The following is a 23,802-nucleotide window of genomic DNA, read 5'->3' as shown; positions in this document are numbered from 1 at the left end:
GCGAGCTAAAATACCAAAATTGCTAAGATAAGTAAGGTTTGCAGTTCAAATAACGTTGAGTTATAATATGGGAGGAAATATGACAAGGCCCGAGAAAAACAGGCATGGAAAAATGTGGTTAATGAGTCGTATCATGCCAGATTATTTAACAGATTAAATGAAAAAAAGAACAAAATTTGAATATTTTAGCGATACGGTGAGAAGATCATGAAAATAAATCACCAGGAAATTTTAAAATCAATTTGTGGTTGTAATATCACAGATATCAGCCAACAGGAGTCAACACTGATGATTTTCGCAACATAGCAATAATAATAATAATAATTAAAATAAATAAATAAATAAAAAGATTAAAAAAATAAAAATAATTCAAAACTTCTCTCAACTAGTCTTCTGTGTCTAAACTTTACATTTCTAAAGGTAACAAACGTTGCTTGGTTACAAGGATTTGAAGCTGCTAGAGAAGCAATTTAATCAAGTGGATAATAACAGGAAAGCGTGACAGGCAGCTTTGTCACACGATACTAATTTGCGTGAACATATTGCAAGACGAAATCTCAGAGATCTTCCTGTTACCATTTTATAGTAAAAAAAAACCCTTGGATCCAGTATGATCTGTCTAGCATATTTTTCCACAAATGCTGCATTTGTTGCATTGCCGTAGGACAGCCCAGTTAGTGGTGTGTGAAATTTTGTTTACAAATGATATATGCTAATTCTAATGTATTGGTTCGCTGCGGTGAAATCGACAAGTTGCCAGTAGGAAGCCATTAAAGATCAACCATGGCTCCACCACGTGTGGAAAACAAAAAGCTCTCGAAGGAGCGATCAAAGCAAAAAGCAGTGAAGAAGGATTCCAAATCATCTCTTCCAACAACAGCTCTAGCAGTCGCCGCGACCGCTTTAATCGCCATATGCGTGGCTGTTTACTACAAGAATGGATATAAAATTGAAAAGAAGCTAGACAAAGCGACAACGGGTGACTCTCGAGAATCAACAGGATCTAAAGTCGACAAGAGAAATGACATAAACACTGATTTTCAAGTTCTTCCTCGACTAAATGGCGTAAAGGTGAGTGAGGGAAAGCTTTACAATTAATATTCTATGAACGGTGATTAAATTTCAGCTGTTAGCAGTGAGTTAAACTCCGAATGACGTGTCGAGTGTATTGTATTTAATATTATGTTAAATACTGTTTCTACTTCTTGCTTATATGCTCAGTTGCTTCGAACCCAGACATGTATTGATATCTTCTAATGATAATCTACAATTCTATCTTCTGTGTGTAAATCCCTGAGTCAAAATAACAAGTTATCACGGAGTGAAACTTGCATTCATCGTATTCCGCGTGGATACCATAGTTTGTACATTCTATTATTTATATGTTTCGGACGTACAGATCAGGAAACTTTTAATAGTCTTTGCTTGGGAGATCATAGGCCTCCAGCAAGACTACATAAAGCTTAAATCTGCGTTTAAATGCAAACATGAACGTGAATGAAAAATAGTGAATGCTAAATATGGAATGTTAGCTAATGTCAAAGCCAATTTTCTATAGCGTGACTCATTAAGTAACACAATCTTTAGTAAATTTCAGAGAAAGTTGTTTCCAGCCCACCTCATAACGCAATTAACGAAACATAAGTGTCGTGTGAGTGAAATTCTGAAAAGATGATAAAAGAAAACAAGTTTTCCTCACATGAATTTGTTTGTCGATCTGCTTCCTATAGAGTCATATACTATGTACTGTATCTTCGTGTATACATTCTTTGTCTTTTTCGGTCGCTTGGGTTTCTTGATTTCTGAGTATATATGGTAACTTGATTTATAGTCATCATTTGTTTGTTTTAGGTTGGTCATATACAAAAAAGACAGTTAAGCCCTGGAAAGATTTATGAAATAAAAACACTTAGCCTTAAGCCACCTGTATTTGGTAAGACAACTTCTTATTTAAGATTCTTTGCTCTGTAATGTTTTATGCTAGCTAAATTGGCTTAACATGTAAATAACATATTTCTTATGAGTGTATAATATTTGTTTCCTGTATTTGCCAAAGTTGTGCGTGGTTGTTTTAAGTTTAATATTTTTTTTTATAAGAAGATTTTTTTTCTGACCCAGGCTGAATATTCTTATTTTTCTGCGGATTTAAGGCTAAAAATATTCTTGTGAATATTCTTAGACTAGATAAAGGAACACAAAGTGGACTATACCAATAAAATGTCATATTATCCGGCCTATCATGACACTGATGGTGTTGAAGTAATTTTGGAGCTAGACTGCAGCCAATAAGCTGAAGTGACACACTTGACATCTTTCAGAAATGCTATTAGCATCAAATATACGGCTAGTGCTGAGTTTGTTGTTTTTTGGGTAGTTTTGCCGTTTAGTAAAAAACGTGACTGTATTGTATTTACGAAATTTTCGACATAAAAAATTATATTCTTTTCAAAATCCCAGCCACGGATTTACTTTAAAATTTCCCGTATTTCAGCCTTGATATTGTTATAAAATGTATTCTAAGAAAAATGGTGTCTGCTTTTTTCTATGCCTTATGCTTGTTATTTTTTATTTTTCTAGAAATACCTAACTTTTTAACTGACGAGGAATGCCAGAAAATAATCAGTCTGGCTTCAATAGAAGGACTGGACACCAGTGAAGTCCAAGACCCCGAAACGGGAATCAACATCGAGCCAACCAATGAGAAAACATTTCACAGCTGGGACTACAACAGTGATGGCGTTATTGATAAAGTTGAGGTAAGTACGGAAGATGAACTGAGAATCAGAGATTAAACGAGGCCGTGGTAAACAGCTTGTTGTTTAACACTGTCCAATGTATTTGTGTCACGATTACAGTAACGTTCCCAGAGTAACGACCCTTGGTACTCTCGCCGCTTGGCAGCTTTTTTTAGACTGTGTTCACACTTGATGCCTGAGCTCTGCACTAAATAGTGTTGCGTTCAGACACTGGGTAGCAAGTGTGAACGTAGCCTTAGTGCTACTTTCGGAAGGTTTTCTCCGGATACTCCGATTTTCTTCTCTAAACAAAAAATAGAGAATAATTCATGGGCGCGCATAGATATAGAATTTTTCTTCTGGTGTTGAACTTGAAGATGACACGAGAAGAGAAATTCCATATCTACAAGCAACCATATACTATGTTGTTTATGATATAAACATTCTAATAACGTCGTTTTTGACGATTTCCGACCACTTTACAAAGATTTCCGAAGATCCTCCAAAAGTCGTCCGAAGGCCTCACGAACGCTTCCGAACATTTCTGAAAATTACGAAAGATAACCGAAAAGTTCCGAGATAACCACAGATTGCCGAAGGCTTACGAGGAAGATCTAAAGAAGTTTCAATCATACACCAACAAATCGGGTCAAACATGATATCAAACATCACGTCATCGATATCATATTGAAATTTTCGTAATTTCCAAGTGTTCAATGACGGCTTTTATCAGCGCTCGAATTCCTTCTGAAACACGTCAGTTTGTATACTAGACAACATTTCGAAATCCAAGTCGGCCATGATGGCTAGAACACTCAACATAAAAAGCAGATTGGGCTGATGTGGATACCTCTCAAATATGGCGATTTTATTTATCTTTTTCAAGTTAGATTTTCATGTTAGATAGGATGCACCTCTGCAACCGCAATAACGACCAGATTTCCTATCTCGTCCTCCATTGAATTAGATATGAATCAGTTGGTTCTATTCGTTGATCCTCGTTGCTATTGGCAGCCTGGCAAAAATTTACCGTATCTGTTCGAAACATTGGACGCGCGATGGCCGTTATGGTCAGTGCGCTCGAGTCCGGATCGAGCGGTCTGCGTTCGAGCCCTAGCCGGGACGTTGTGTTGTGTTCTTGGGCAAGACACTAACTCTTACAGTGCCTCTCTTCACCAAGCTGTACAAATGGGTGTCGGCGAGTTTAATTCTGGGAGTAATGGAACTAAACTGACTTACTTTTTCGTTGAAAGCTCAGCAAGAGCAGTTACATTTGACCGAGAATCGAGAAAAAAAAACGTGTCATTACAAATTACACGATATTGACCTTAAGCGATCAGCTGATGTTATCAATTTATGTAAAAATGATATAGTACGTTCGCTCTCACGTGTTTCTTTCGTAGTTGACTGAACAAACACGTGTACACGGTTTATGTGCTTGTTCGCTATGTAGTGTTTCCTACTACATTGTCATTTTAAAACTGAAATAAATTCTCCATCAGAAAGAAGTAGAGAAGGCTATATTTTAATAGGGGAGGTTCGGTGGCCTTATGGTCAGTGCTCTCCAAGGTTAGTGAGTTCGAGCCCTGACCGGGGACATTGTGTTGTGTTCTTGGGCTAGACGCTGTACTCTTACAGTGCCTCTCTTCACTTAGGTGTACAAATAGGTACCGCCGAATTTAATGCTGGGGTTAACCCTTCGATAGACTAGCATCCCATCCAGGGGGAAGTAGAGATATTATTAGTCGCTTCATGCTGCAGAAACCGGGATAAGCTTCGGCGTGGTGAGCCACTTGGCTTGCATGCAGACTGCTCGAGACACTGGCCCGTCTAGCTGTAAACAGACAGGTACCTTGCATTCTCATCTCGTGTCAAAATTAAAGAGGCTGATACAGGTTTAGCTAAAGACCTAATGAATTTTCTTGGAGGTCTTTCAGACTTTGTCCGGCGAACAAAAAAAGGCCATTTGCTTAGGTACCTCCAATGCCCACTCTTTCTAAGGGTGAGTTTGACCCCCCTGAGGTGAAATGAGGATTTACTTTCCAGATGCTAGGAGACAATGTTCGTACTCTTCTTTCTACGCCTTCTTCACCTTATCGCAAAGTGATTCAGAAAGTTACTGTTTTAGAAAGGTGTGTTCTCTGAAGCGATGTGCCATGGAAGGTTGCCTAGTGTGACGTACTGCTAGCATACCCGGCTGGATCAGATCGCAGCTGAACAAACCGCAGTCACACTCTGGACTCTCCAAATGACATTTTGCACGCTATCGAAGCAGGCATTTCTGCCGCCTTGGAACAGGGCGTCTTGTGATTGTCATATTGCCTAGTATAACATTTAGGTTTTTGGGACTATGCGGTCTTAGAGGGAGCAGGGATGGCACACTAGTGGTGAGAGCGCTCTTCTCCCACCGATGCGGTCGGGTGTTAAATGTGGGTTGAGTTTGATGTTGGTTCTCGCCTTGCTCCGAGAGTTTTTGTCCGGGTTCCCCGGTTTTCCTTCCTCCCCAAAAACCAACATCTCCAAATTGCCATTCGAGCAGGACAGATGGGAACCCGCATGATGTGGCTTCCTATCTAAATATTGTAATTTATTTATTTATTTATCTACCCTCAGTGATGTCTACCTCAACCGTTAGGATTTCATCATTCCGGTCCACGTCTCGAGTTTTCTGCTGCCTTTCCAAGCCTTTATGCCACGATCAGAGCATACATGTAATTTTAAAGAAAAGTTACATCTGGAATTTGTGATACCGTTGACCTATTTAGCGACTCGGGCTTTCTGCAACACATATAGGTACAACATTGCCTACACGTGTGACCCTAATTAGAAACTCTTCTGATGTGCTCTGCCGATGTTATTTCAGTGGTTCCTTTCATCAAGTTCATTTTCAGCTAAAAGATGCTTTTGGCATTAAAAATTAATCCTTGCACTTTCAAGGCTGGAACACAAAAATGGGCTTGGAACCCCTTCCTCCCTGTTTTCGGAATGTTAAGGTACGGAATTATTATGTCAGTAAACTTAGTACTCCGGCATTGATTATATCTTCTGGTGCAATATCTTTCAAAACCTGCTTTCAAGCCTATTGCAAGGTATCTTCACAACCAGGCGGTGTGTGTGATCGTATTTGAATTAACCAATAATATGTTGTGTTCATAGCCGAATAGTGTCAGTGAAGTGAAGTGGTAGGTACATTACCTTTAATTCTCGGCGTTCGCTTTGAAATTTCCTCGCCGAGCCTCAACCGTAGCAGAACTTAAGGCCTTGTAGGGCGAAGAGTGGCACGGTGGCCCCTTGTTTTCATTGGACTTTTTTTTTTTTAAATAAGTAAACGTAGACTTGGTTGTTTAGTGTGCTAATTGAAAAAGTTAATTACCTTTTTAATTATCAAAGGAATCAGTTCAATAACTGCCCCCATTGAATACTATCGTGCCTTACAACTCAACTTGATAGTGGTTCAGTAAATATTGTTTGCAATCTGCAATACCTTGAGGAATCTTGAATTGGTGTTTCATCGTGACAGTTGTGGCCCTTGGAAACTATGCATTCGATAAGTGCATTTATCTTCATACCGAAACAACTGATAGCGTCAGTTCCGTGGACGTCATTACATGGGAGACGTCAGTAGCGACAAATATCTCTCATTCCTTTAGGGTCAGTTCAAACAATGCTTGAACAAGTTTATAATCATCGCCTTCCTCTAGCAGACGTTTGACACTGTTTTTGATCAACGGGGTCAAGCAATTTTGCCCCAGAACGTTAAACGTAGTTTCTTATTGGTAGTTTTAGTTGACTGACTTAATTGGGTCCATATATTAGTGTAGACGAAACGTGCGTTGTTGCATTCACGCACACTGTTCGTTGGTGCAACAACGTTTTTTTTTCTCTCTGTCATTAAGAGTCCAAACTAAGATCATGAGCTTGAACAGAAAGATTGTTAGAAAGCTTTCTCAGGTGGAGAAGAGACATGAAGCCTCTTTGGTACAGAGGCAGTTTGACAGCAAAAAGACATACTCTACCAATTCGCGGCGACTTTCCCGAAATATTTCAGACCCTGGATTTTATAGAAATGCCAATCCTTTTGGCAACTCCCAAAACAGCTCAAGATTTCCAAAGCTGGTTGTCGAAAATGCACCGAAAAAGAAAATGAACGGTGTTGTTAGTCTGAACAAACAATGTGAGAGAAAATATAGATCGTGGAGTGATCCATGTGGAGAATGTCAATGTACAGAGAACAAGGAGAAAGTGAGTCATGTGGGAACATTTTACAAAGACGATGAGGACACTTTTTTACCAAGATTGGGTGAAGCGCGCAAAACAGAAACGGACAGCTGGGAAGAAAAATCTTTCTGCGATTCTCTATCAAGCTATCCGTGTTCCAGTATACCATCGCGAAGCCATTCGGTTTTAACGGATGGCGAAGAAGACTTTTTCGTCTTAAAACATGAGACTGTCTTCAGCTGGGTTTATGGTAGTAAATATGGTCGTAAGACGGGAAACAGATTACCATCCAGTATGTAATCTCCTTACAATAACACAACGTTATTTAAACCAAACAGATACTGTAAACAGCCCAAAGAAAAAGTGGATCAGTTTTCCTTTACTGAAATCGTCATTTTTATTCCATGTGATATATTATATTGTGTGTTTATTTTTCGTGTAAAATCAGTCATATAATCGCAGATAACATGTAATCATCAACGTCATATAGCCTAATTCAAAACAGGATGTTGTCAAAGACAGCAAAACATAAATTGGTATTATGTACAGTTAACATTTGAACTTGAAAAGTGTGATATCCATTGACCATTTTGGAACAGCCTCAAGTTATGTAGTGTTTGTTTACAAACTTGAAAGCAATTATAATTGATTGGAGGGCGTTTCAGTGGAAATTTCTGTGGGTTTGGAGTCTGTTATGTTTACGTAAGAAGAGGTTAATATTCGCCGGAAACCACTGAATTAAACATATCAACTCATATCATATATTGGGTATTATATATAATAAATAAAGATAATAAATTAAGACACTTCATTTGAAACATTACTGCATGGTTCAATATTGAATTTTATTTCATAAACGTTTTTTTTACCCGCAATGGCTGAGTACATGCAATACTGACGCTTCGGTATGAAAATAAATATTTTATTTCGCCCGAAGGGTTCAATTCAGGTGTATTGATTGTTATTTACTCGACTTATGATTGTTTTTTTCAACACTGATCTTGTTATAGAGTCGAAGTCCTATATGATTTTAATAGCGTTTACTCCAGTTGCGGAATTTACTCCCGTCCCGGTGAAAACTATCAAAATTGTGACAAATTGAACAAGGCAAGATAAAGATAAAGTGCAAATATTTCACAAAATTTAGCCTGAAGCAGTACCAACATTGCGAAATTGATATTGTTTAAAAACAAGTCCAAAACATTACAGGCTAAAAGGGTCACGGTTACACGTGTTCGTGTTGTCAACTGCGCGAAATACGCGTGAACAACAACGTGACCTCTGACGTTATTTAATTGATCGAGTTATAGAAACACGAGTGGAAGTTTGGGAGAATGAGAAATACCGTGGGAATACGAGCATCAAGTGAGTGTTTCCACAGCTTTTTCGAGTTCTCCCAATCTTTCACGAGTCATTCTATATCTTAACAGAAACACGAAGAAAATGATTTTTATTTCGTTTAGAAAGTACCTCGAGAAAAAGGAAGGAATATCACTCGTTTAACTCGATTATGAAAATGTAAATTCTCTTTGCTCGCACTTAATCCTTATCTGTGTCTGTATCGGGTTGTAAATTAAGTACAGCAATTAGCATACACTTCAGTTGTTACAGGGTGTTATCTTATGTACTATATTAGTCAAAAGATGTCCGGATATCCGTATGAAGTGGTTCTCGATTCACTGTCAAAGTTATTGTGTAAAAAAAATAATGATTTCCCTTGGTTTAATTGCACTTGTAGAGATTTCTAAGAACCTTTTCAACACTCCCCTAACATGCCCTAGCTAGTCAGCCCACACAGGGTTCGCTTTTGAACCAATCAGAACTCGGCGCGGTGTTTTCCCGCGCTAGGGGTCCGCAGCATTTTGCCGTGACTCAGTGACTGCTGCTTGAAACAATGGCTTAAAATCCAGCAGAGAATTGTCTTTTCTCCTGAGTATATCTTCTTTGTTTCTGTTTTTCACATGTTTATTAATGATAATTACCACCTTCTTGTATTTAAATCGCGCACTTTGTATGCCTCTTTGAATCTAAAGATGGTATAGAATAACACCAAAATATAACATCGCTAATTTTCGTTGCATCTGTTGTCTATATATTAGTCACAATGCAGTTACTCGGGTTAACCTTTATCCTTTATGAACTGAAATTATCAGCGGGTAATGGGTTTTAAACGAAAATAGAAAGTGACATTTTTCGCTTTACAGCTGCATGCAGCGTGAATTGAAAAAGTCATTGAAGACGATTTTGATACATTTTCTCTGTATGAATTTCTTTGATGATTTTCTCTTAAAGGAGTCCTGTTTAGTTGTTATTTGTCGCTTAATAACGAGCACTAATGACGCTCAACTGTGAATATTTTGGCCAAAATTTCAAGATCCGCGAGCGATCATCCGTACCCTTTCTTTGTGTCTGTCCTTGCATTTGACACTTGAAGTTAGCCAGCGTGTGATAAATTGGACAATTATTGTATGAAATATGAGGCGGGGCGACCTCACGGTTAGTGCGCTCGTCTCCGGATAGAGCGGGTTTGGTTCGTGCCATGGGGTTATGTTGTTCTGCAACAACCTTTACTCTCACATTGCCTCTCTCCACCCAGGTGTATAAGTGATGGATTTTATGCTGGTGGGTAACCTTGCAATGGACTAGCATCCCATCAAGGGGGGAGTAGAAATACTTCTAGTCACTTCGGGCTACAGAAACTGAGATAACCTCCGGCCTGATGGGCCACTTGGCCCATATGGAGGCTTTTTTCTTATTGTATGAAATAGAGCCTTCTCTGTTTCTTTCTGATGCAGAATTTACTTCAGTTTTAAAATGTCACTGTTGCGTAAAACACTAGAGAACAAGCACATGAACCGTGTACACGTGCTTGTTCAGTCAACTACGAAAGAAAACATGTGCAAGAGAACGTACTATACTATTTAACTGAACCCTGACTATGAATTAAAGTATGGAACTACGAGGTGCGTGGGCGACTGAATCCATGGTCTACTTGGCAGACGATAATATGTCACAATTTAAGATTAATTACAGAGCGGATGCATTAAAAACTGACGTCAATATGTTCCAAAATATCAAGTCTATATTTTCCCTGGGAAAGTGCAAGGATGCCTGACTTTGTTTCAGCGAACTGAAATTATCTCGGAATGTACGGCGTTATAACTTTCAAACTACCTACAATTACTCCAAAATAAAACCCGCTGAATTGTAACCAAGTTCAGTCTACTTGGAAAGTACTTTGAACACAACAACAATAACAAAAAAAGAAAAAAAAAAACAGAAAGTGAGGCTTTTTGCTTTACAGTTGAAAGCAACATGAATTAAAAGACGAAGACTACTTTGGATGATTTTCTATGATGTTTCTCTTAAAAAGGAGTCCCGTTTAGTTGTGATTTGTCGCTTGATAACAAGAACTAACGACGCTAAACTGTGAATATTTTGGCGAAAATTAAAAGTTCCGCGAGCGATGATCCGTACACTTTCTTTATGTCTGTCGTTCTATTTGACACTGGAAGTTAGCCAATGAGCGTGCGATGAACTTGGCAGTTATTGTATGAAATATGAGGCGGGGCAACGTCATGGTTAGTGCGCTCGTCCCCGGATAGAGCGGTTTTGGTTCGAGCCACTGTGTTGTGTTCTTGGGCAAAACGCTTTACTACTACAGTGCCTCTCTCCACCCAGGTGTATAAATGATGAATTTTATGCTGGTGGGTAACCTTGCAATGGACTAGCATCCCATCCAGGGGGGAGTAGAAATACTTCTAGTCACTTCGGGTTACAGAAACCGGGATAAACTCCGGTCTGATGGCCTACTTGGCTCGTAGGCACTTTTCTTATTGTATGAAATATAGCCTTCTCTATTTCTTTCTGATGCAGAATATACTTCAGTTTTAAAATGTCACTGTTGTATAAAACACCAATGAAAAAGCACTTTTACCGTGTACACGTGCTTGTTTAGTCAACTAAGAAAAAAAACGTGTGAGAGAATGTACTACCTATATTATTGAAATGACCCCTGACTTTAAATTAAAGTAAATATGGAACTACGAGGCGCGTGGGCGACTGAATCCACGGCCTACTTGGCAGACGATACTATGTCACAATTTAAGATCAATTATAGAGCAGACGCATTAAAAACTGACGTCAATATGTTCCGAAATATCAAGTCTATATTTTCCCTAGGAAAGTGCAAGGAAGCCTGACTTCATTTCAGGGAACTGAAACGATCACGACACGTAGGGCGTCATAACTTTCAAGCTACGTATAGTTATTCCAAACTACAATGTACAAAAGAATTTCTGTAACCAACCACTAGCCTAGTTTATTTCGTTAGGAGGTTCTTTAAAACCCGCTGAATTGTATCTAAGTTCACTCCACTTGGAAAGTCCTTTGAACACAACAACAATAACAAAAAAAAAATAAAGTAAAAAATAAAAAATAAAAAATAAAAAATAAAAAATAAAAAACAGAAAGTGCGGTTTTTTTGCTTTACAGTTGAAAGCAACATGGATTAAAAGACGAAGACGACTTTGATGCATTTTGTTTGGATGATTTTCTGTGATTTTGCTCTTAAATGGAGTTCCGTTTAGTTGTGATTTGTCGCTTGATAACGAGAACTAACGACGCTAACCTGTGAATATTTTGGCGAAAATTAAAAGTTCCGCGAGCGATGATCCGTACCCTTTCTTTGTGTCTCTCGTTCTATTTGACACTGGAAGTTAGCCAATGAGCGTTCGATGAATTCGACAGTTATTGTATGAAATATGAGGCGGGGCAACGTCATGGTTAGTGCGCTCGCCGTCGCCGGATAGAGCGGGTTTGGTTCGAGCCACTGTGTCATGTTCTTGGGCAAGATACTTTACTCTCACAGTGCCTCTCTTCAGCCAGGTGTATAAATGGGTACCAGCGAATTTAATGGTGGTGGGTAACCTTGCAACGGAGTAGCAGCCCATTCAAGGGGGATTAGAAATACTCCTAGTCTCTTCGGGCCACAAAACCCGGGATAAACTCCGGCCTAATGGACCATTTGGCTCGTAGGCAGTTTTCTTATATTATGAAATATAGCTTTCTCTATTTCTTTCTGATGCAGAATTTACTTCAGTTTTAAAATGTCACCGTTGTATAAAACACTAGAGAACAAGCACATCAACTTTGTACACGTGTTACGAAAGTAAACATGTGCAAGAAAACGTCCTATAGTATTTTAATGACCCCTGACTTTAAATTAAAGTAAGTATGGAACTACGAGGCGCGACGGTGGGCGACTGAATCCACGGACTACTTGGCAGACGATACTGTGTCCAAATTAAGATCAATTACAGAGCAGACGCATTAAGAACTGACGTCAATATGTTCCAAAATATCAAGTCTGTATTTTCCCTGGGAAAGTGCAGGGAAGCCTGACTTTAATTCAGCGAACTGAAACGATCCCGGAATGTACTGCGTCATAACCTTCAATCTACTACAATCACTCCAAAATAAAATGCAGAAAAGAATGTCTATAACTCACGAAAAATTTCGTTAGGGGATTCTTTAAAACTCGCTGAATTATCACCAAGTTTAATTCAGCGAACTGAAACGATCCCGGAATGTACTGCGTCATAACCTTCAATCTACGTACAATCACTCCAAAATAAAATGCAGAAAAGAATGTCTATAACTTACGAAAAATTTCGTTAGGAGATTCTTTAAAACTCGCTGAATTATCACCAAGTTTAGTCCACTTGGAAAGTACTTTAAACGCAACAAAAGAAAACAGAAACTGAGTTTTTTCGCTTTACAGTTGAAAGCAACGTGAATTAAAAGACGAAGACGATTTTGATACATTTTCTTTGGATGACTTTCTGTGATTTTTCTCTTAAAAAGAGTTTTGTCTAGTGGGATTTGTCGCTTGATCTCTGATAGCGAGCGCTAGAACTAACGACGCTAAGCTGTGAAAGATCCGCGAGCGATGATCCGTACCCTTTCTTTGTGTCTGACCTTCTATTTGAAACTGGAAGTTAGCTAATGAGCGTGCGATAAACTTGACAGTTATTGTATGAAATATGTGGCGGGATGACCTCATGGTTAGTGCGCTCGTCTCCGGAACGAGCGGTTTTGATTCGAACTACTGTGCTATGTTCTTGGGCGAGAAACTCAACTGTCACAGTGCCTCTCTCCACCCAGGAGTATAAATAGATACCGGCGAATGTAATGGTTTTGGTGGCAGCCTATCCAGAGGGGAGTAGAAATACTCCTAGTCACTTCGGGCCACAGAACCCGGGATAAGCTCCGACCTGATGGGCCACTCGGCTCGTATGCAGACCTTTTTGATTGTATGAAATATAGGCTTCTCTCTTTCTTTTTGATGCAGAATTTACTTCAGTTTAAAGCGTCAATGTTGTTTAAAACACCAGCGAACAAGCGCGTGAACTGTGTACACGTGCTTGTTCAGTCAACTACGGGAAAAAAAAAACGTGAAAGAGAACGTATTTTAATGTTTACATGACCCCTGACTGTGAATTGATGGCATTAACAGATAAGCTTAATATCGTGTTATTTGTATTGACACGTTTTTCCATTCTCCATGAAAAGTAACTAACTACATGCGCTTGCTGTACTTCTGAAGGAAAAGTAAATCAGTTTGGTTCCAGTACAAAAAATCTTTTATTTTCACCAAAAACTTAACCTACCTTAATTCGTCATTTAATTCAGTTTGAAGGACCGACTGGCCACAATTTGTACAGAAAGCAAATATCTGCGGTCGCCTGAAGGCATATTAATTTAAAAGTTATAGTCCTACACTTCTGTAAAACGAGGTTCACACCTGGGGCCCGTTGCTCGAAAGCCCCGGAAACTTTTTGGGCCCGCAAAGCCGTTTTTAATTAATCTTTATCTAAAAACAGAGAGGTGTGAGCGCCTGAAACTTCTTATATGAAGAGAACCCCTCTTCATATTAAGAATATTTGAATAAAACAGCTCTGTAATCATAAGGTTTCAGATTTTGTTACGGCTTTCTGGGCGCGAAAACTTTTCGTTACCTTCGAGAAACGGGCCCCAGATCTGAAAAAATAGTAACAGTTCTTTATCATCTCCCTGCTTGAGTCAGTCAGTTTTCAAGCCTAAGTCGGGAATTTTTGATCGCAACTGATTAACTTCGACGCCTCGTGTCTGTCATTACATTCTTTATATATATATAAGAATATATTTTAAAAGAGTATCGAGGCTAAATTTAAGAATATTTTAAGAATTAACTCGAGGCCGAGATTTTGAAAATAATACAATTTTGTGTTTTCAAAATTTGGTGATACAATAAAATCTAAGAATATTCACAAGAATGTTTTCAGTCTAAATTTGGCAGAAAAATAAGCTAGAATATTCAGCCTGGGCGGGAAAAGGGACATTCTTATAAAAAAGAGTGTATTTCATTTGGTAGTAGTATCCTTTTCAGAAAGTAGAGCTGATACCTTGGACCATCCGTATGCGTATAATAGAGAAGAACTTGGTATACTAAAGGGAAAATATGCCGGTTTGCAGTGCTGTAAATCTGCCGTTGTTTACGCTCCTATGGTGGAGGGTTTAGAGATCTTATTTTTAAGAAATATGTTTACTGTAGCTATTAGATATTTCAGTATAGAGTAACACTGAATTCTTTTCGGTATCTTTTAGGCCCTCTTTATGACATCCGGTTTTCTACATTGTTATATGGCTCGTGTTTGTCGCGGATATAACGCGCGCTCTGGTTGGCTAATTCTAGGGCATTATTCTCCCGTAACGCCCACGGGCCGATTACGGGCCTACAAAAACAATTCAAAAAGCCATATAATAAACAAGTTATTAACCTCGAACGTTCGGTCTTTATGGGAAAATCTCAAACTTCGACTTTGCCATATTGACCTCGCTATCGCTCGGTCAATACGACAGGGTCTCGATTTGAGATTTTCCCGTAAAGACCTCACTCTCGGTTAATAAGTAGTTAAAATATTATTTTACATAAGCAGAAGGGTTTATTCTTGCCTTATATTTAATAGGTGATGCATAATCTTGTTGACCTCAGTGATTTATATTTCTCTGAAGAAGACGTCGACAAGATGTGAGTGATTCTTTACACTGAAATTATCATCACCACCACTTTGGCCACCAACAGGGTGGCAAAGGGTTTATTCGTGATACGTGATGTGATGTGAGGGTTTATGCGTGATACGTTATGGTGTGTGATGTGCGGAAAGCAACTAAAACACATACACGATGCGTGAATTTATGAAAAAGTAAGCCGTTGTTAACTGTAGCTAATAGTATGTGTGATTCGTGAGTTTTGTTGAAACTCGACCCCACAACCCCAGAAACGGGAACGCACCCTCCCCACCTCTGTTTGCTACCCTCCAACGTTGTTAACGACAACGGCTACCATCACCACCACAACAAGCTACATCACCACCACTGAAAGCCATGACCCCTCCACCCCAGAACCACAACTATCATTACCAATACAACAGTCTCCGCCACCTCTACGACCGTGTTATCACCACCAAAATCACGCGTCACTACGACCAACATCTCCACTGAAACCACCAATGTCATTGCTTACCTTTTTGTCATGATGTGGCGCATTCGCCCTAAAATTCCCTTATTTTAATATTTGCAGGTTTGCTAAACTCAAAGTAGACAAGAATAACGATGGCGAGTAAAAGTTTTGCTCCTGCTTTTTACTTACGTTGTCTTCTTTTAGAAACTAGTTCAAAGAAAATACCTGCGCTGAATGGTTGAAGTCGTGTCTTTACTTAACAATTAGATTATGAGCTCAAGATTTCTTTGAAGTGATAGTTGATGAGACCAACACACTCGTGGAACTAGCTGAGTTTGGAAGAACTCGGGAAAGCTGTGCAAACACTCGCCTGTCGACTCGTGTTCCCACAGCATTTCTCGTTCTCCCAGACTTCCACTAGTGTTCTTACAACTCGATAGAAACACGGTACATGTTTTCTGTTTCTTAAAAATTAATAAATTTAGTGTTTTCATTTCTTTGTAGTTTATTTATTTACAAACAATCCGTAGTCAAGAGCTAATGAGCAAAGATAAAGTGTGTGGCCAAGATTTCTTGCAATCTCTTATTAATTAACTACAGGTGTATTTTCTTTTAAAGGGGTTATGGACTTGAAGGAGTTTCTGGCAGTAACGACCCACAGAATAATGACCAGTCTTCACAGCATGGCAAAGAAGCTACCTCGTGTCAAAAGCCGAAACAGCAGGCAAACATGGCTGGACCATCGAAAAATCAAAGGCCTGAATGACAAGTATAAATATTTTTTGGTTAAACTGACATAAGCTGTCTGTCTAGCTGGGGATAACATATTGTTCGCGACAGTCCCTTTCACGTTCGCAGAATAAGAGATGGAGAAATGCTCCGCACCCAGAAGTTAAACGTTTAATATGGCCTAAAGACCCGAAGCAACAGACCTTTCTCGCATTATTTCCAACAAACAATTGCTTCGAGTCGATATCAGGGTGGACAAAAAGACACAGCAATGTATAAAAATGTATGAAAATGTCCACCCTAACCTCGCTCTGGAGCTGTTGTTCGAACGCACTGAAGTAGAATGCGGGAAAGGTCTATGGCCAACACTCGAAAGCAAAACCCAAAACTTGAACTAGAAAATCCTAGCCACCCAAAACTTAAGGCGAAGGGCTAGGCAATTGAGAGAGAGAAGGGCGTGAATAAAATATCCAAAAGCTGCCAGTCATTTAGTGGCAAAACAGAATAAAATACCGAGGATAAAAACACACTCTAAAGGAGAAACAAAAGAATTGGAAGGAACGCGACCCAAAGGATAGCAGCCTGAACGCCAGTAATCTGACTAGGGCATTAGGCTCCCTTTCAGGCTACCATGGGAAAAGGAGAAACGATGCAACAGCACGTGCATAGCTCTTATTCATACTCGCTTAGTAAGGGGCTAAAGGGGCTGGTGTGAATTGATAGTCCCGAAAAGACTGTTGTTGGTGATTGAAATGTCCAAAAGCTGAAAGGAAGTCATCTTCGGAGTAAAGGACAGACAATCGATCCACGATGGAGATTTCCGATCGGGTTTGCGAAAGGCAAAAATGACAGTCCTTTTCGAGGACTGTACTTAAATGGACAATCGCACCAGTCGAACTACCATTTACTGTGTTACGAGCATCCTTTGTATCCACACTAGGTTTAGGCTTTCGATAAATGAAGGTATTCTAGAATTATTGTGGGTTATAAGCCACAGGATTTAACACTTTGTATTGGCCCTGAATTAGAGCGGTTTTCAATTGAGTGTCATAAAACCAAAAGCAAACCAATTACTTACCAATTAGACTACTCAGCCAATCTCAAACCGTAGTAAAACCAAAACTAAAACCAAAGTAATTGTCTAATTGCTTTCGACACTCAATTGAGAATCGCTCTATCCCAGTTAAAAGTTCGTGTTGATTCTGGGTCCAGATCAACTGGTTTCTGTAGCGTGCCTTTGTTTTCACATGTGCTGGGAGGGTAATTACTCATTTTCCTTGAGCGTGACTCTCTTATCTCGCGCCTTATATCACATTATATTACATATCACATCGTTGTCGTAGTTACCTAGCTTACTTAATGCGGGAAAGGTCTGTTGCTTCGGGTCTTTAGGCCATATTAAACGTTTAACCTCTGGGTGCGGAGCATTTCTCCATCTCGAAGTTACCTAGCTTACTTACAAGCCCTGCTTTACCATTCAATTAAGCCATTCACTTAATTACCCAGCATGCGCATTCGTAGCGGGCACAGAAGTAATATAGTGCGCGAGCTGGGTGCAGGGGAACGCTTTACCTTAATAAATTAAATTAAGAGTTTTAATCAAAATATTCCTTTTCAGAGTGGCAGCTTTAACAAAGCTTCCCAGGGCAGTTGTAGAAGAAAGCGAGGAACTTCAGGTGAGAATATATTGTGATCAAACACAAGACTGAAATGCCTAGCGGAAAGTTTCCACATCATAGCTTGCTCTGAATGAACACCTCTGCGCAGCGGCCACTAGACTGTGTCCGAAGTGAAAGAGGATGTTAAAAGACATGAACGTAACGTTACCTGGCTAAATAACTCAATTTTTGATTGATTGATTGATTGATTGATTGACTGACTGATGGGTGAATTAGTTATATAAAGTAACTGGGTGACCGACTAAATTATTATTGGCATCACCCACTGACTTACTGACTATAAACGCGCAATTCGATTAACTACACAGTAATCGTCGAATGACGGCACTGGGAGCTCATCAATCTTCCTATTGATTTTCGATAGAAACCTCTAATTGTTTTAAAATAGACAGACCTATTGAGTTTTTAGTTTAGTGAATAAATGAAAGGAGTAAATGAACCACCACTTACATGACTGACTGACTGACTGACTGACTGACCGACCGACCGACCGACCGACTGAATGTCAATTGATTGGTTGGTTGATTGATTGTTTAGAGTGGCGTAGCAGATTTATTCATTGATTCGTCAGACACCATTCTAACCGATCGACCGATGGTGCGAGTAGTTGTTTGGCGGGCTGAGCGACGGACTGATTGGTTGATTATGAATTGATTGAATAACTGATTGATTGATTAATTGTATGATGTATTGACATATTTACTTTTAGGTTGTTCATTATCATCCCGAGGGACATTATCACTGTCACCATGACTCACAAGACGTCGACCCAAGGGTTCCTTGTTGTGTTTTCCGAGACAGGCGTCACTGCCGTCTTTGCAGGTACTTTTAGTCCACTGAAAAGCAGATTTTAATAATAGAATTAAAATAGTTACTAGTTTTATAAAGTATCACTCACCTTTTCCATGAAAGGGCTGTTCTCTTGTAGGAAAGGGTGGGAGGAGATTGCGATGGGGGTGAGGGGGGAGGGGTGAACTGGCGCGTCTTTATCCCCTGACTACTTTTTCCCCTCTTACCTAGTTCTTGTTCCCTTCTGCAGAGGACAAAAGCCATCCCAAGAGCTTCCACTTAAACCACTTATCACGGAGTTAAATTTTCTAGGATTTTTTGTGAACTGAAGAATCTTTAAAATCGTAAGATGATTACCCTGTTTGCCAGATGATTTCTCCACATATTCTCGGAGCGGGGTGTGTAACCGTAGGCCGTCAGCCTGAAAAATTGTGTAGGCATCTATCTTCTCACAAAGTGATGAACTGAAGTAAGCGCGGAGAACTCTGGCCTCTTCCGCACCAGACTCCTCCCCGCCAAATCGCTTCGCTCGCCGATTCACTCTTCGCTCGCGGGTGTGACTCAAAGGTGAACCTTCTCGCAGGCTAGTAAACTCGATTTCGTTTCTTTCATTGTAGATATATCACTGTACTGTACTTTCTAAACGACGTGGAAGAAGGAGGCGAGACTGCATTTCCAGTTGCTGATAACGCAACGTTTAGTACCGAGGTACAGTACAAAAACTCCATTACTTAGTAACAAACTTGAAAAAATCTCACTTTTCTTTTTGTACCAGTGTCTAGAACGAACTGTTTAGGTGTTTAAGGTTTGTGAATTATATACCGCGACAGGGTTGCCACAGGTCAGGAAATGATCAGGAAAAAAACGGAATTCTTCACCGTTAGGGAAAAGTCAGGGAATTTAGAATTGAATCAGTGGAAATTGACATTTTGGGCAAAAGTCAGGGGAAATTGAAATAATTTAACACGGCATTGAAGGTTGTGATCTCAACGATGTTTTTTCTCAATGAAGAAGGAAAATTTGTTGAAAACGTTTTAGTCTTCATGAACGAGCAGAAAGGAAGACTGTAAGTTCACGCTAGAAGTAACTACTTTGTCTGACATTTCGTATTTATTTAGTCGGGGAAATTGTATCTTATCAGGGAATTTTGAAAAGTGATGTCTATGGCGGCCATGCGCAAGTTCATTAAATCACATGTATTCCTTATTTAGGAACAGGCCTGGCGCGGTCGTTAGATGTGGGTTGCAATATCCAATGTAATGTGGATTATGTTAGCACTACCAATATAAAATGATATTGTGCTTCGTTCCTTCAGGACTGGGCAAAGATCACGAAATTCCGCTGTGATTTGAGCAGGCATTGCCACAAAGCCAACTTGTTTGTAAAGCCACGAAAAGGAACAGCAATTATGTGGTACAATCACTTACGTGACGCCAAGACTGGATGGTACGGGGGGCTAGATCAGATGAGCTATCATGGAGGATGCGATATCATCAAGGGCGAAAAATGGATCGCCAACAATTGGATTAATATTCTGGGCGAGTCACGTGAAACTTTGGTTTCCTACAAAAATCCCAAGAAGAGAATTAAATAGCAAGTTCGAGACCGTTGATAGAGGATTTTAGCTGACCAGGCAAACTCTGGAATATGACTTAAAAACATACACTGGATCCAAAAATACGTACCTCTTGTTAAAGGCTAGTTTTCACTAGCGACGGAGTCAGAGTCTTAGTCGTAGTCGGAGTCGTAAGAGAGCTTATGACGTGGTGAAAATCAAACATCGGAGTCGTAAGCGGAGTCATAAGCTCGACGGAATCGCAGTCGGGAGAATCAGAATGTTTCCATTTCTTCTGATTCCGTATTACTACCCCGTCGCTTATGATCCAGTGAAAGTTATAGATTGTAGGATTCGAAAGCAGAAGCTGAAGAACCATCCCCAATCACAAAGCCCGGAATCGAACATTGTGATTAGTTTATTCTTCCGCTACTGCTTTCGACTCCGATAATCTAGTTTTCATTGGATCGTAATCGACGGAGTTACAAGCAGAATGGTTGTTCTGCTTCCGACTCCGTTGGTTTAATTTTCACTAGATCGCATCACTTTTCGCTTCTGATTACGACTCCGTTATTTAAAATCTGATGGTTTAAGTTACTTACAAAATACACCTTAGGTGCCGGGTGGCTTATTGGTGTAAACCTAGATAAAGCTATTCAAGAATTGGCTTGAACTTTGATTTCGGTTTTGTTACTTTTCATTTAGGTTTTTGTCCCTCGGGTTTGAATTTGACAGAGCAGTGAAAAATAGTTTTACACAACAAAGAATAGTTTAATAAATTGATGATGCTTTGCATAGTTTCCGTACATTTCTTAAAACAAGACAACATGAACAGTAACAACTTTCTTTCTGAAATCGTTGTGAAAGGCGTAATTGTCCAGAACAAAAATTAGCGAGGCCGCAGAATCTCACGTCAAACGAAAAACAACAAAACGGCGAGATCCCCTACATTAAGCCTACTACGTATTGGAAAAAAAATAAAGAAATTAAGAAATTAACAAAAAAAACATGGTTTACACATTTTATTGCTTTGTCACTAAATTCTTCTATTGTTATTGTGGACGGCAACCTTAAAGTCGTCTGAGACTTATGGACTGAACGAGACCATTTTTAGTTATGTGACTGAAAATTGACGCGAAAATGATCTTGGTTTTAATTTAAATTGCAAATTATTCAAAGCGCGTGTGCTGTCGCTGCTAATTATTCATCACAAGTTCAGTTTGCCATCGCCTTCGCTGGTTCTTGCTCCGTTTATGTAATCGCTTCGGAAATGGAAAAGCTTGCTACAATACCCTGGTAAAACAGAAGACTGCTACGTCCGGACAAAACGGCAGATATGCCGCGTGTTCAGGTATCGATGTTTGGAGCAAAATTCAAGTTAAAGGGGAGATTTTACGCGCACTTTGTGGTGACAGACACGCGTGTTGAATTCTGGAGACTTGTTTTAGCCCTTCGCTCGCTCTGGTTATGGCTGTTGACTTGGTGGGAGTTTTTCAGGTTGGTAGTTTATAGAAACCACTGTTAAATGGGTAAATGTTTGTATTCTTCTCTCGTCGTTTATCACATACGCGACGTTGTGTATTCAGTCGAAGGAGAAACTACTCAGAGCTCTGCATTACTGTATGTGACTCGCTACAGTGTAACGCAGCTGTGGAAAAACTAGTTTACTCGCGAAAGAGCTATTATAAATTTTTGATTTAGAACAAGCAAGCACAAGTGGTTATTATATTTCAGGGTTTAATATTTTTCATTCTGAACATACACCCTCTCCAGAACAGACATGCACTTCTAATTTCAGCCCGAGTACTGCGTAGCCCTGGTTCACCCCAATCTTAAACTCTTATCGCACTCAGGGAATCTAAATTTACATGTATTTTTTTCTGTCGTTTCAGGGCTTATTAAGGATCGTTTTAAAATTTATGACTGCTCTGTGTACCCAAAGGTGAGTGTCATTGAACTCTCGGAATTACTTATTTTGTTCTGCTGTAATCTTGTTCGTTTATTGTTTGCTGTAAAAGAGGACTAATTTTCTTCTTTAACTTTGTTCTATCACCGAAGCAAATTTTACGAAAAAACCTTCCATTTCGACGAACAAACATTGTGCAAGTTCGGCATGGAGTTTGCGCATCGAACGTTCGATGGACTCAAATGGTATCTGTTGAAAAGTGTAATTTTTTTTTATATATAGCTATTGAAATTGCTTCGTAATAGTTTAATTATAATAACACGTTCTATTAAATTTGCCTTAACCAAAAGAAAGATGCGACTCTCCCACGATCACCGGGTAACCTACCCTGCCCTGTCGAGAGAGGGTTAAAGAGGGATACAGGGGGTATTGATTACGGTTAGACTACTTCCTTCTCCTGGGAAATGAATGTTGAAAATTCAAGATGTCAAATACTTAAAATAGGGCCGGTATTTTTTTGGCCGCGAATTTCGAAACTAGACAGTTTTTTATCTGATACTTTTTTTGTGAATACCATTAAATGAACACTGTAATGTTGTTGCATCGGTGTTATATACGCGTTCAATTATTAAAAATCCAGCTGAATTGTGTAGGCGTTGAATTTATGTATTGTTGCACGCTAAATTTTATTTTGTCGCGATTTTTGGCGTGGAATTGTAAGAAAAGCACACCTAAAATTGAAGGCTGAGTGAAAACTTTAAACTTTAGTAAACAAATCGTTAACTGAACAATCTATCGTGTGATAATTTCTGAGCCAAAAATATTACATTTGAATACATTGTCAGGTTATGTTCTACCACCTGGAACTCTTAACTGTTATGTATTATTGTTGATAAAGCTCATTGCCAATCGTCTGTTGGCTATTGCTATATTTCTAATGTTGGTCTCTTCTCTTGCAGGAGTGAAGAAAATGTATCGCACTATCAAAATCTCCATTGAAGTTTCCTAATAAGGATTTCTACCATTGATTTTTTCCGTGCTAAATCCTTGTACAATGAAGAAATAACACGCTTACTGGACATTTTTAGCGATCCAAATTACGAGAAACAGAAACGAGATCGCGGAATAAAGCCTCCAAGACATCCGGCAAGAGTAAAAAGCGTCAAGTACTTTGGCGAAAAAAAGAAATCTAAGTCTTTGGGCGGGAAATTTTTTGCGCTTATAAAAGGGACCGATTAATTAAGAAAAAAAAAACGAAGTCTTCTCGCGGGAAAAAAGGCTGCGCTTTTAAATGGAGTCTCTTAGCGAGTCAAAAATAAACTAAGTCTTTTGGCGGGAAAAATCTGTGCATTTCGCAAACAGATTTCACTCATCAAAAGACTACATTTATTTTGACTTGTTGCTAGACCCTGTTTAAAAGTTCAGAAATTTTTCCCGGCTCGGCAACCCTACATAGTCAAAAAATAATAAAAGAGATAGCCTACATTCCGACTAGTTTCCAGCCCCCTTTTAAAAGCGCATTTTGTTTTGTCTTTCCCATGTAAATAAAGCAAGACTCATTTGTTTATTTTAATTTTATTGAAATGTTAAGTAGCTATAAACTTATTTAATTTACAAGTTGTAATACTTGTTAACTACATTTCTAAGTACAAATGGAAATAAAATGAAACAATTTTGCTAAGAACACC

The 23,802-nt window shown here is 39.2% G+C and overlaps 1 protein-coding gene and 1 long non-coding RNA gene across 2 annotated transcripts; both read left to right on the top strand.

Moving 5' to 3' along the window:
- The first annotated feature begins 500 nt into the window (after window positions 1-500).
- On the top strand, window positions 501-21,005 carry LOC110057321 (transmembrane prolyl 4-hydroxylase-like). Its single transcript, XM_020763915.2, has 10 exons — window positions 501-1,071; window positions 1,852-1,933; window positions 2,578-2,756; window positions 14,963-15,024; window positions 15,577-15,611; window positions 16,075-16,225; window positions 17,804-17,861; window positions 18,574-18,686; window positions 19,271-19,361; window positions 19,969-21,005. Exons 1-10 carry the CDS (start codon window positions 784-786, stop codon window positions 20,245-20,247), a joined length of 1,338 nt encoding a protein of 445 aa, XP_020619574.2. The 5' UTR covers window positions 501-783; the 3' UTR covers window positions 20,248-21,005.
- Window positions 21,006-21,343: 338 nt separating this feature from the next.
- On the top strand, window positions 21,344-23,798 carry LOC149114297 (uncharacterized). Its single transcript, XR_016206437.1, has 2 exons — window positions 21,344-21,705; window positions 23,074-23,798. It is a non-coding gene; the product is annotated as an uncharacterized LOC149114297 (long non-coding RNA).
- The last annotated feature ends 4 nt before the right edge of the window (window positions 23,799-23,802 follow it).

Source organism: Orbicella faveolata, unplaced genomic scaffold (assembly GCF_042242905.1).
Source record: "Orbicella faveolata isolate gen_17 unplaced genomic scaffold, um_ofav_v1 contig_14, whole genome shotgun sequence".
Lineage (NCBI taxonomy): Eukaryota > Metazoa > Cnidaria > Anthozoa > Scleractinia > Merulinidae > Orbicella > Orbicella faveolata.
This window is presented reverse-complemented; position numbering and strand designations above follow the sequence as displayed.